The sequence below is a fragment of the Oncorhynchus keta genome, chromosome 28 (assembly GCF_023373465.1).
Source record: "Oncorhynchus keta strain PuntledgeMale-10-30-2019 chromosome 28, Oket_V2, whole genome shotgun sequence".
In the NCBI taxonomy this organism is placed as follows: Eukaryota; Metazoa; Chordata; class Actinopteri; order Salmoniformes; family Salmonidae; genus Oncorhynchus; species Oncorhynchus keta.
Genome location: NC_068448.1, coordinates 61,499,338 through 61,513,019, shown reverse-complemented (window position 1 = coordinate 61,513,019; position 13,682 = coordinate 61,499,338). Strand labels below are relative to the sequence as shown.

At 41.1% G+C, this 13,682-nt stretch overlaps 1 protein-coding gene across 1 annotated transcript in view; it reads right to left on the bottom strand.

Moving 5' to 3' along the window:
• dok6 (docking protein 6) overlaps window positions 1-13,682 on the bottom strand; it is a 97,103-nt gene that overhangs the window by 66,497 nt on the left and 16,924 nt on the right. The window contains exon 2 of the mRNA XM_052483476.1: window positions 7,184-7,291. Coding sequence (XP_052339436.1) covers window positions 7,184-7,291 — 108 coding nt within the window. The remainder of the gene's footprint in view (window positions 1-7,183; window positions 7,292-13,682) is intronic.

Sequence of the window (13,682 nt, the reverse complement as noted above, 5' to 3'; positions counted from 1 at the left end):
GAGGGGACAGGCCATGGGAACACCGTCTATAGCTTTTCTTGTTTTTCTTGTTTGAAAAAGTTGCCGAGATAAATTCGTTGTTCGACTTGCTCCCTTAACTGATAATTTGTCATCTTAAATTACTATTGGTGATGTTCTGTACATGCAGAATGGCAAAACGAAATTGAGTTGTATCATATTTATTTACACAATATTCATATTTCATAAACTCTGTTGAAAGGAGCTATATGAATGCAATTCATTACCACTACTATCGTCTTATTTAGGGAAATCAATGGGAATTGTGTGAAGAAGACCATTTATATTGTGTAATGGACTATAACAAGCTTGTCATATACATTATGGATCAACTCAGTCTCCTAAATGACAGTGTGGATTTCCATTGGTCTGGCTCTAACTAAAAAAACAGCAAGAGCAATTGGTGAAACTGCTTCACTTTGCACACGGCCAATAAAGATCCAATCAATACTCAGGAGCAGAATCAAAAGCTCCTAAATCATGTTAACTCTGGGAGTTAACAGTCATTTAATTGAATATCTTGTGCATTTATAGGACTGTTTTCTTCAACAATCCTCTCTGTTCACTGCTGGACAGATAAGAGCCATTACATGATTGTAGAGCGCTCGCTCAGAGCCAACCGTGGGCACAATGCCAGCCTGATGGGAATGTATTACGTGGGCTCACTGCCGTATACTGTAGTAAAATGTGTGTGTGTGTGCGTGCGAGTGTTCGTCCCTGCGTGCGTGTTTCCTATATAGTACAATCTGACTGTTAGAGATCAGTGACACGAGCCATGCTAACATGCCACATGCAGAATAAAGATTTCTACGTTTGATTTGATTATTGCTAGTGAAATAAATTCTATTTTCCATTAGCATTTTCTGTTCAAGACTGTTGTGAAACTGCATCACAAGGCAGTGTGATGATGAGGTTGTACAAAATGTATTGAATACCATTATCCTCAGTGTTCATTATCCAGACAATAGCATTGATACCATCTGTTTGCATCGCTGATGTGAGGAAGTGAATATGAAGTCAATATGGTTCATATCTTAACCCAGAAACATAATTATAACACAGAACTGACAGCAAAAACCACATCAGCACTAGAGCTAGCTGGGCTCTATATGCTTAGCCAGTCTCCTCTCCTCTCCTCTCCTCTCCTCTCCTCTCCTCTCCTCTCCCTCTCCTCTCCTCTCCTCTCCTCTCCTCTCCTCCCCTCCCCTCCCCTCCCCTCCCCTCTCCTCTCCTCCCCTCCCATCTCCTCCCATCCCCTCCCCTCTTTGATGATCTTCTCTTTCCTCTCAGAACATAGCCACAAAGCTATTGTCAAGAATATAGCCCAAAGGCATAAACTCTCTAAAAGTTACTTCTCTACAGTTTACTGCTTATTTATAGTTTATGAACCAAGCCATTGGTAGCATCATATGGCTGCAAATGCCTTTGTCAAAAGCTCATGACATAGAGGCAGCCAAAACAGTAAACAAGTGAGACAGGGAGTGGGTCCTGCTGAATTATTTTTTGGAATTATTCAGTTGTATACTCCGAGTCAATATTCAGGTAATAATAAGGAATTCCCCTTGACCACACCCACAAATTGGGGAAAACAAACGTTATATCCCAATGACATCCAGTGTAAAAGAGACAACTTTGTCGTCGTGTTTTGTTTAACAGAAATAACAAAACATGCTGAAAATCTAATGTGTTGTTTAATGTACATGTAGCCAGGTCAAAAATCCCAACCTATGGTTCACAATGCTCCCACGTAGGGAAATAGAACCTGCGAAAATAGCTGTGTGGCTTCAGCCTATTGGGCATGAGAGAGTGGGAAACTGTGGGGAGCCGGTATCCACGTAGGCTACACATACAGTACAGTCAAAAGTTAGGACACGCCTACTCGGTCAAGTTTTTAAAATCTTTTTTATATTTTCTACATTGTAGAATAATATTGAAGACATCCAATCTGTGGAATAACACATATGGAATCATGTAGTAACCAAAAAAAGTGTTCAAAAAATAAAAATATATAGTATATTTTAAATTATTCAAAGTAGCCACCTTTTCCCTGGATGACAGCTTTGCAGACTCTTGGCATTCTCTCAACCAGCTTAATGAGAAATGCTTTTTCCAACAGTCTTGAAGTAGTTCCCACATATGCTAAGCATAGGCTGCTTTTCCTTCCCTCTGCGGTCCAACTCATCCCAAACCATCTCAATTGGGTTGAGGTTGGGTGATTGTGGAGGCCAGGTCAACTGATGCAGCACCATCACTCTCATTGGTCAAATAGCCCGTACACAGCCTGGAGGTGTGTTTTGGGAAATTGTCCTGTTGAAAAACAAGATAGTACCACTAAGCACAAACCAGATGGGATGGCGTATCGCTGCAGAATGCTGTGGCAGCCATGCTGGTTAAATGCGCCTTGAATTCTAAATAAATCACTGACAGTGTCATCAGCAAAGCACCCCTACACCTCCTCCTCCATGCTTCACGGTGGGAACCACACATGCGGAGATCATCCGTTCACCTCCTCTGCGTCTCACAAAGACACGGCGGTTGGAACAAAAAATCTCAAATTTGGACTCATCAGACCTAAGGACAGATTTCCACCAATCTAATGTCCATTGCTGTGTTTCTTGGCCCAAGTAAGTCTCTTTTTCTTGTTGGTGTCTTTTAGTAGTGGTTACTTTGCAGCAATTGGTCCATAAAGGCCTGATTCACGCAGTCTCCTCTGAACAGTTGATGTTGAGATGTGTCTGTTTCGTGGCTGCAATATGAGGTGCAGTTAACTCTAATGAACTTACTCTATGCAGCAGAGGTAACTCTGGGTCTTCCTTTCCTGTGGCGGTCCTCATGAGAGCCAGTTTCATCATTGCGCTTGATGTGTTTTTGCGACTGCACTTGAAGAAACTTTCAAAGTTCTTGACATTTTCCGGATTGACTGAGCTTCATGTCTTAAAGTTATGGCTTCTGAGTGGCGCAGCGGTCTAAGGCAGTGGTTTGATTCCGTGCTGTTTCACAACCGGCTGTGATTGGGGGTTCCATAGGACGGCACAAAATTCGTCAGCATCGTCCCAGCATCGTCCGGGTTAGGGCCGGGGTAGGCAAGTCATTGGAAATAATAATTTGTCCTTAAATGACTTACCTAGTTAAACAAAGGTTAAATTATTACTTAAATTTTTTTTTTTTTTTTTAAATGATGGAATGTAATTTCTCTTTGCTTATTTGAGCTGTTCTTGTGATAATATGGACTTGGTCTTTTACCAAATAGGGCTATCTTCTGTAACCCACCTCTACCTTCTCACAACACAACTGATTGGCTCAAATGCATTAAGAAGGAAAGAAATTCCACAAATGTACCAAATTAACACCTGTTAATTGAAATGCATTCCAGGTGACTACCTCATGAAGGTGGTTGAGAGAATGGCAAGAGTGTGCAAAGCTGTCATCAAGGCAAAGGGTGGCTACTTTGAAGATTCTCAAATATAAAATATATTACGATTTGTTGTACATGATTCCATATGTGTTATTTCATAGTTTTGATGTCTTTACTATTATTTTACAATGTAGAAAATAGTCCAAACAAAGAACAACCCTGGAATGAGTAGGTGTGTCCAAACTTTTGACTGGTACTGTGGCTATGTGTGTGGAAAACATTCAATCACAGGTAATACATTTCACTTGTTTAATATACTCAGTTTGTACTGAAAGTCCATTCACTACTTGTAGCTGTAAAATCAGTTTGTTTGTGTTGTTGGGAAGCCCTACAATATAAAACGTTCTATGTAGTGAGAACGCTCCGGAGCAAGCAATGTTGAAAAGTCATCTTTAGACATGTTGTACTTTTCTTAAATCTAGTTTTGTAATTTATTAAAACAAGCAGACAACAAGAAAATTGCTTTGAAAAAGGTCATGTTTTAGCTGTGAGACAACGGGGTAACCTAGGTAACCACAGGTTATTTTCCTGACAGGCGGGCGTGGCCGCAACGTTCTATCTATGCAGCACCCTTCGAAACACAAAAGCAAATCCACTGTTGTTGTTGTTTTTAAGTTTTCTCTGGAGCACTGTTCTGGAATCCCTCGGATGGAACCTTTCCTAATCTGTGTGGGGATTCTAGGGAAGCGTTTTCATGTGCACTGGGGAGCACTGTGTTGGAAGCATTATCAGGTGCACTGGTGCATGTGTTCTGTCATCACTCACTTTGCTGTGGGTAGCAGACATCTCTAGGAGAGGTTAACTCTACACAGGCATTTCAATTTGATGGAATGATGTAGTATAAAAAGTTACGTAGCTATCGGAAATCAGCATAGGCCTCCAGTCGGTCAACCCCTTGATGAGGTGGGGAAGTGACTGATAACTAAATATAGTGTATTAGACAGTGTGTTATAGCCTCTCATAATACAGCCACATATTAAAGAGCCCAGACACATCAAACACTCTGGTGTCCCAGCAAGTCCCTATCTGAGGCCACATCTCCTCTCCTCTCATCACTACAGCAGAGCCACTTAACTCACTTAACATTATCCTTGCCACTGATAATGAGGCCTAATTGGGGTATTTTCAAAGGGTAAGATGGGAGAGATATATTATATTCCAGATTATCCTCCTCAATGGAAGAGAAAGACCCCGGAGGAACGAGATAAAGCGTCCAAATGTGCCTTAATAGATTCCGAACAGCAATCTTTACCCCATGTGTAATTATTTTATGAAAGACAAAATACAATCATTTTTTGGGGTCGGTTTGTGCGTAGTAGGATTTAACCGATTGATGTGTAATAAAATAAGTGCTTGGCAATATTGTCTGAGGGGAAATGGTGGTTGGGGCTTGTTATTGGGTGAAAATGAAGGTTGTGGCTAAGTTGTGATGGGAGGCGGTGCCGTTAAAAGGGTCGACAAACTCAGACAAATGAATTTCTGTCTGGCCTTGTGCTGCGTCTAAAAACATATCTGTCTACTGAGTGTACCCTTCATATCAAGACAGAAATATTTTGGAGAGCCAATGAGGTGAATATATATATATATAGTTGAAGTCGGAAGTTTACATACACTTAGGTTTGAGTTATTAAAACTTGTTTTTCAACCACTCCACAAATGTATTTTTAACACACTATAGTTTTGGCAAGGCAGTTAGGACATCTACTTTGTGCATGACACAAGTAATTTTTCCAACAACTGTTTACAGACAGATTATTTCACTTACAATTCACTGTATCACAATTCCAGTGGGTCAGACATTTATTTACATACATTAAGTTGACTGTGCCTTTAAACAGCTTGGAAAATTCCAGAAAATGATTTCATGGCTTTAGAAGCTTCTGATAGGCTAACTGTGTAGTGTATGCATAACTGGCTGCAGGGAAGTCAGGCGCAGGAGAGCAGAAATGGGTAGAAAACGGAGCCCTTTATTACGGCGAACAGACACACGGCACTAAGAAAAATAAACAAATACGGGTTACATAACCCGGGCCAAACCAGTCTGACGTGCACATACACGTAACAACACACAGACATGGGGGGAACAGAGGGTTAAATACTTGTCAAATAATGAGGGAATGTAAACCAGGTGTGTGGGAAAACAAGACAAAACAAATGGAAAATGAAAAGTGGATCGGCGATGGCTAGAAGACCGGTGACGTCGACCACCGAACGCCGCCCAAACAAGGAGAGGAACCGACTTCGGCGGAAGTCGTAACAAATTGACATAATTTGAGTCAATTGGAGATGTACCTGTGGATGTATTTCAAGGCCTACCTTCAAACTCAGTGCCTCTTTGCTTGACATCTGAAAAAAATTATAGATCTCCACAAGTCTGGTTCATCCAAGGGAGCAATTTCCAAATGCCTGAAGGTACCACGTTCATCTGTACAAACAATAGTACGCAAGTATAAACCACCAAAAAAACAGACTATGGTTTGCAACTGCACATGGGGACAAAGACCGTACTTTTTGGAGAAATGTCATCTGGTCTGATGAACCAAAAATAGAACTGTTTGGCCATAATGACCATCGTTATATTTTGGGAAAAAAGGGGGAGACTTGCAAGCTGAAGAACACCATCCCAAACGTGAAGCACAGGGGTGGCAGCATCATGTTGTGGGGGTGCTTTGCTGCAGGAGGGACTGGTGCACTTCACAAAATAGATGGCATAATGAGGCAGAATAAGTATGTGGATATATTGAAGCAACATCTCAAGACATCAGTCAGGAAGTTAAAGCTTGGTTGCGAATGGGTCTTCCAAATGAACAATGACCCCAAGCATACTTCCAAAGTTGTGGCAAAATGACTTAATGTCACGTTCTGTCCATCGTTCGTATGTGTTTTCCTTGTTTTAGTGTTGGTCAGGACGTGAGCTGGGTGGGCATTCTATGTTGTGTGTCTGGTTTGTCTATTTCTATGTTTGGCCTGATATGGTTCTCAATCAGAGGCAGGTGTTAGTCATTGTCTCTGATTGGGAACCATATTTAGGTAGCCTGTTTTGTGTTGGGTTTTGTGGGTGATTGTTCCTGTCTGTGTGTTTGCACCAGATATGACTGTTTAGGTTTTGACTTTTCTTGTTTTGTATAGTCTGTTCATGCATAGTCGTCTTTATTAAAAACATGAATAACCACCACGCTGCATTTTGGTCCGCCTCTCTTTCACCAGAAGAAAGCCCTTACACTTAAGGACAACAAAGTCAAGGTATTAGAGTGACCATCACAAAGTCCTGACCTCAATCCCGTAGAAAATGTGTGGGCAGAACTGAAAAAGCGTGTGCGAGCAAGGAGGCCTACAAACCTGACTCGGTTACACCAGCTCTGTCTGGAGGAATGGGCCAAAATTCCCCCAACTTATTGTGGAAAGCTACCTGAAACATTTGACCAAAGTTAAACAATTTAAAGGCAATGCTACCAAATACTAATTGAGTGTATGTAAACATCTGACCCACGGGGAAAGTGATGAAATAAATAAAAGCTGAAATAAATCCTTCTCTCTACTATTATTCTGACATTTCACCTTCTGAAAATAAAGTGGTGATCTTAACTGACCAAAGACATGAAATTTCTACAAGGATTAAATGTCAGGAATTGTGAAAAACTGAGTTTATATGTAGTTGGCTAAAGTGTATATAAACTTCCGACTTCAACTGTATAAATATATATATATATATATATAAATAGACAGTGACAGCATAAAACATGTATTTACCTTGTGAAAGCTTCTGAAGTATGCTGCCTTCTCATCTTGGTATTTCTCTAACCGTCTGGGGCCTTTACTGGACGCCTTCTTAAACACCAGCCAGCACCTCTTGAAGATCTGTGGAGAACACATGGGTAACAGAACCATGAGAATACCATCAAAAGAACCCCAAACCAGTGAGATGTTCCCCTGAAGAATCGGGTCAGCCACCCAAACCAGAGAGATGTTCGCCTCAAGAATCTGATTTGAAACCCAAGCCAGAGAGATGTTCCCCTGGTGAACCTGATCAGAAGAACCCCAAACCAGGGAGACGTTCCTCCTAAGAATCTGATCAGACACCCAAACCAGAGAGATGTTACCCTCAAGAATCTGATCAGACACCCAAACCAGAGAGATGTTCCCCTCAAGAGTCTGATCAGAAACCCAAACTAGAGATATGTTACCCTCAAGAATCTGATCAGAAACTTAAACCAGAGAGACGTTCCCCTGAAGAACCCGATCAGAAACACAAACCAGGGAGATGTACAGTAATAAACAAGACTAAAAACCAGCACGCAATGCAACCTTTGAAGTTTGAAAAAAGACGTAACTGATTACACAGCCAAACAAAACAAAATGCTGATATTGTCAAGGGCATTTTTTATCATAACACAATGAACGGTATTCATTTAGAACATTGGGCTGAGTGTATAACAAAAAACAAAACAAAATGCTGACATTGTCAAGGGCATTTTTTATCATAACACAATGAACGGTATTCATTTAGAACATTGGGCTGAGTGTATAACAAAAAACAAAACAAAATGCTGACATTGTCAAGGGCATTTTTTATCATAACACAATGAACGGTATTCATTTAGAACATTGGGCTGAGTGTATAACAAAAAACAAAAACAAAATGCTGATATTGTCAAGGGCATTTTTTTTATCATAACACAATGAACGGTATTCATTTAGAACATTGGGCTGAGTGTATAACAAAAAACAAAACAAAATGCTGACATTGTCAAGGGCATTTTTTATCATAACACAATGAACGGTATTCATTTAGAACATTGGGCTGAGTGTATAACAAAAAACAAAAACAAAATGCTGATATTGTCAAGGGCATTTTTTTTATCATAACACAATGAACGGTATTCATTTAGAACATTGGGCTGAGTGTATAACAAAAAACAAAACAAAATGCTGATATTGTCAAGGGCATTTTTTATCATAACACAATGAACGGTATTAATTTAGAACATTGGGCTGAGTGTATAACAAAAAACAAAACAAAAACAAAAAAAATGAATTTGATACATTAATAAGCATCTTCACTAATTCATTTTCCCAAGCATTCCAGCCAGCCTGTCTCATCATTTATCTGTTTGGATATTAATCCAGACTCAATGAGATGCTCACCGGTGCATCACCACATCAATAACTCAAAGAGCAAATGCTTTCCTCTCAGTCAACTGAAACTGGGCTGTTTGTGCATTCATCTATTTAGCAATCTAGGCCTATTTGTTTGGATGCACTGCTACTGCACAGTCACAGATACACATACACACACCCACGCACACCCCACAGCCGCACACACACACTGTGTGCCAAAGGGCCACAATAAGGTCAACATCGAAAGGGGACATACTCGCTCAAAAACGGTCCCTAACTCTCACCGTCACACAGGAGAGAGAGAGAGAGACATCCTTCAGTTTATTTCTGTGCGTATAACATTGTAACGACACGACAAAGTCATGTCAAAATGTTGACAGCTGATATGTCCCGGTGTTTAGTGAGAGATGATAAAGCAGTGTAATAGTAGCTCCCTTTGTGTTGGCTAGCTCAGAGGTAGCCTACTGATGTAGCTTAGTGAGTATTGATTAGCTGACCAAAGTCTGGTACATCCCCCCCCCCCCCCCTCTGCAGGGACTTAGAACTCTCTGGATCACACACCACACGCACACACACACACACACACACACACACACACACACACACACACACACACACACACACACACACAGAGAGAGAGAGACACACACAGATAGACAAACACACACACTGTGTGCCAAAGAGCCACAACAAGGTCAAGATTGAAAAAGGGACACAGACAATCAAAAACTCTTCGTGTTTTAAAAAAAAGAACTCCACAATCAGCTCTCCACTTCATTCTCCTCTGTCTGTCTGTCTCTCTCTACTTCATTCTCCTCTGTCTGTCTGTCTCTCTCCACTTCATTCTCCTCTGTCTGTCTGTCTGTCTGTCTGTCTGTCTGTCTGTCTGTCTGTCTGTCTGTCTGTCTGCCTGTCTGTCTGTCTGTCTGTCTGTCTGTCTGTCTGTCTGTCTGTCTCTCCACTTCATTCTCTCTCGTTCTGTATTTTTTTCTCATGAAGGATACATTGAATCAGACCAGAATAATCCACATCTGAATACCTTATTCTACAGTCTTTTCTTATTCTAGTAGTACATCCATAACCTATATCATCCATAACCTATATCATCCATAGCCTAAATCATCCATGGTCTATATCATCCATAACCTATAACATCCATAACCTATATCATCCATAGCCTATATCATCCATAGCCTATAACATCCATAGCCTATATCATCCATAGCCTATAACATCCATAGCCTATATCATCCATAGCCTATAACATCCACAATCTATATCATCCATAACCTATATCATCCATAACCTATATCATCCATAGCCTATATCCTCCATTGCCTATATCATCCATAACCTATATCATCCATAGCCTATATCATCCATAGCCTATAGCATCCATAACCTATATCATTCATAACCTATATCATTCATAACCTATATCATCCATAACAGAGCAGACACTGAAAGTGAAAGATCCTAAGTCATTGTAACTTTTTACATCCTTATACTACTACTGTGTGAGTTACTCTGACTCTGCGATGTCAGTTGAAGATGTCACACACATCCCCTCTGTGGTCTGTTAATACTTTATATCTCCCTGACAGCTTGGCTCACGGACCTCTTGGCTCGCATCCACTTTATTATCCTAATATAATTCTTGTATGGCATCCGGAAAGACCAGGGAAGGTGTCCTCTATCCTTAATGGTCTGTGTAAATGCATAAAGCGCTTCTCTGTCTCCAACAGAGTGATTTAAACCAAATACAAATATACAGCTCATTAATGATAAATGCAATAGCTTGAGATTGTTGTGATATTGTGCACTTAAATAGAGCATGCGGTTACAAGTAGCAACTTTGGGAGGACTGGAACACCGTTGTGAAAAGTGTAGTGCACTTAAAATATGCACTTATCTGAAGTGCACTTATAAGGAGTCAACTATAACTTATTAGGCCTAATACCATATCTAGGGGCTTCATGTTGGAGAAGAGGATCTTTCAACTTCCTGTCTGATATAGCTAGCTGATATTGATCTGTGTGATGTATGATTATCACTCTCTGCATCGTCATGGTGGGGGGGACTGTGTATCCAGGATTCATTTGTTTACTCTATAAAAGGAACACAGCGCCTGAACTTCGCACTCCAGGTAATTGACTGGAGTGAATTCCTGCCTTGGTTCTTATCTGCTCTGTTCCTACTGATGGGCCTCGGGGCCATTAGTGAGCCTCATGACTATTATACAGAGAAAACAAGAGAGAGAAAAAGGGAGAGAGAGAGAAAGAGAGAGAAAGGGATGGAGAGAGCAAGAGAGAGAGAGATGGGGAAGAGAGGGGCAGAGAGAGAGGTACACAACCTAATGCTTTAATGTAGAATGGGACACTTAAGGTAATGATGGGCTGTACCTATAAAGTGCTTTCTTACTTCTGCATTCACACAAGAGGCCATAGTCAATAACCAATCTATTTTCTGAATAGTTTACCTAAGGACAAAACAACAGCATATTACATTAAACCCCAAGAGGTAAGAATGAGCTGTCTGGTCGTTGATCATAAACCTACAGATCCAGTATGTGGCAAGTCACAGGGAAACTGACTCAACTGTTGTGTCAAAATCCCTTCTGGGGCGATGAAACAAAACCATTCATTGCCTACCAAACACAAAGTAATTCACTCTGAGAATGCTGAGATTAAGTCATTACAACGCTACAAAAGCAAGCTCAGAGAGATAGCTACAGTGTCGATGAGAACACAAGGTATGAAGGAAAAGGCTTAATTTCGCCTGTTCCACAGTTGCCAAATGCTTTGTCAAGGAGGGCCTATTCCTGGCAGTGTTTCTAGGTGTTACTTAGGAGGACTCTTACACTGATTTTAATTACATGGAGGTGAATGAGACTCTGCAGCTTCTAGAATGTGTGACTAATTAGAATGCTGGAACATTATTCCATGCGAGGGTGAGTGTGTGAGTGTATTTGTGTGTTGCCGCAGAACAAAGCCTCATCGCCCAGAAATAAAATATATATATTATCAAGAAAAAGGGATGTTATGGGAGTACAATCAGCATCTTTTCTTTGAGGTGTGATCTGAGTAGCAGAGGATGAAAGCACTGGTTTCTACTACAATAGCCCATTCAATTTGTGTGAAGAATTACCCCAGAGAAATGTTGCTGTAGCTACTGTATGTTGCTGTCTTTTGACTGTAACAAATAACCCTTTTCCATTTGTCTACAAGAGCTTTAAAATAAAATGATTATATTTTTCATGCTGCTTTAGTCCCTTATTGTATAAGCAACAACACTGAAATGATTTTTATACAAGCGGTACACAAGGTACCCAATGAGAACTATATTGATTTCAGTGTGGAAATAAACCAATTGTACAAAACACCAACATGTATGGCTCACAAGACATATTATGGCCAAAAGAACAGACTAAATGCATCGCAGTGTAGCTTCGTTCATCAGCTTTGACCTGCCTCTCAGCAGAGGTCCAGAGGCTGAATATGGACTGGAGCACATCTCTCGGCTCTCTGAGGCAGAGACATGCTGATTGCACTCTGAAATCTCAATGGCTGATTAATCACTGGAAGTCCTGACCTGTGTCTTTATGAGTGTTCAGAACAACCCAGACCTTCCAATCATAACACTCCTCTTTGCAGATGTTTCTGATCAGAATACTATTCAATGCCCGGAGCACAAACAGGTCCAATATGTCGTAAATATTTAGCCATGACAACCTATGGTACATACAGTACGATCACAAGCCAATGATATCCTATATGGGTAGTAGGACTGAGTGTTTCTTCAGGATACATGACTCATACAAAATGCTAGAGGCAGAGGCCACAAGCATTTTGGATCGAAAGTAAACTGGGTCATGAAAATGCACTTTGTAATAATTTGGGGTTTTCTGAAGTTGAAAACAAACTAATTTAAAATATATTTTTTTACCATCTCTGTGCCACAGTTTGTTTTGTGGAGTGAAAGCTTCCTGAGTATGATCTTAGCTGATCAAAAGACAACAGAACACAGCTGGAGATGAGTGTGTGTGAGCGTGTGTGTGTGTGTGTGTGTGTGTGTGTGTGTGTGTGTGTGTGTGTGTGTGTGTGTGTGTGTGTGTGTGTGTGTGTGTGTGTGTGTGTGTGTGTGTGTGTGTGTGTGTGTGTGTGTGTGTGTGTGTGTGTGTGCGTGTGTGTGTGTGTGTGTGTGTGTGTGTGTGTGTGTGTGTGTGTGTGTGCGTGCGTGCGTGCGTGTGCATCCCAGCCAGCCTGCATGTGTGACCTTTCGTGCTCCAACAGGAGGAGACATGACAGCCAGCTGTGTGGGACAGAGGAAGAGATTCTCTCCTCACCTTTATATGTCTGGATACACACCTGGGGAAGCAGCTGGCACAGCCCTGGGCTCGCTCATTAGCTGTGCGTGCGTGTGTGTGTGTGTGTGTGTGTGTGTGTGTGTGTGTGTGTGTGTGTGTGTGTGTGTGTGTGTGTGTGTGTGTGTGTGTGTGTGTGTGTGCGTGTGTGTGCGTGCGTGTGTGTGTGCGTGCGTGCGTGCGTGCGTGCGTGTAACGGAGGCAGTCCAGTTTGTAGTCAACCTGTTATTTTCAAGACAGAGTGCTTTAGCGCCCACAAGTCTACTTTATCCGAGCAAATAATATTCTAATTCTACTTAAACTGCATCAAATTCATGGAACAGAGGCAGTAAAAGTGCTCCTTTAGAAGTAAAGAGGTGAAATCACATTTTAAACCCTGGTAATAAGTCACCACAGTCATTTCCTGTAAGTGGCCCCTGATGCTAAGTCCCTCCATTAACTTCTCTCAGAACATTGTGAAAGTTTCAGCGTTATTGAAGATGTGTCTGGCCTCTCAATAAAACATAAGCGAACTCCCCCGTAGGCACATTACTCACCTGCTGAACGGGCGGAGAAACCATCTAAAGACATGAAAATGATTTCCAATGACAGCTACTGTAGCTCCAGGTATATGACTTCTCTCACATCTGCTAAAAATAGCAAAGCCTGTCTGCAAGTTCTGTTCAGGAACGAACAGAGTTTAATATTGAAACATAATGAAAACCTCAGAGAGACGTGTGCTCACAGTAACATCCACTAGTTCTCAGGTGCTGGGTAAGAGGACAAATG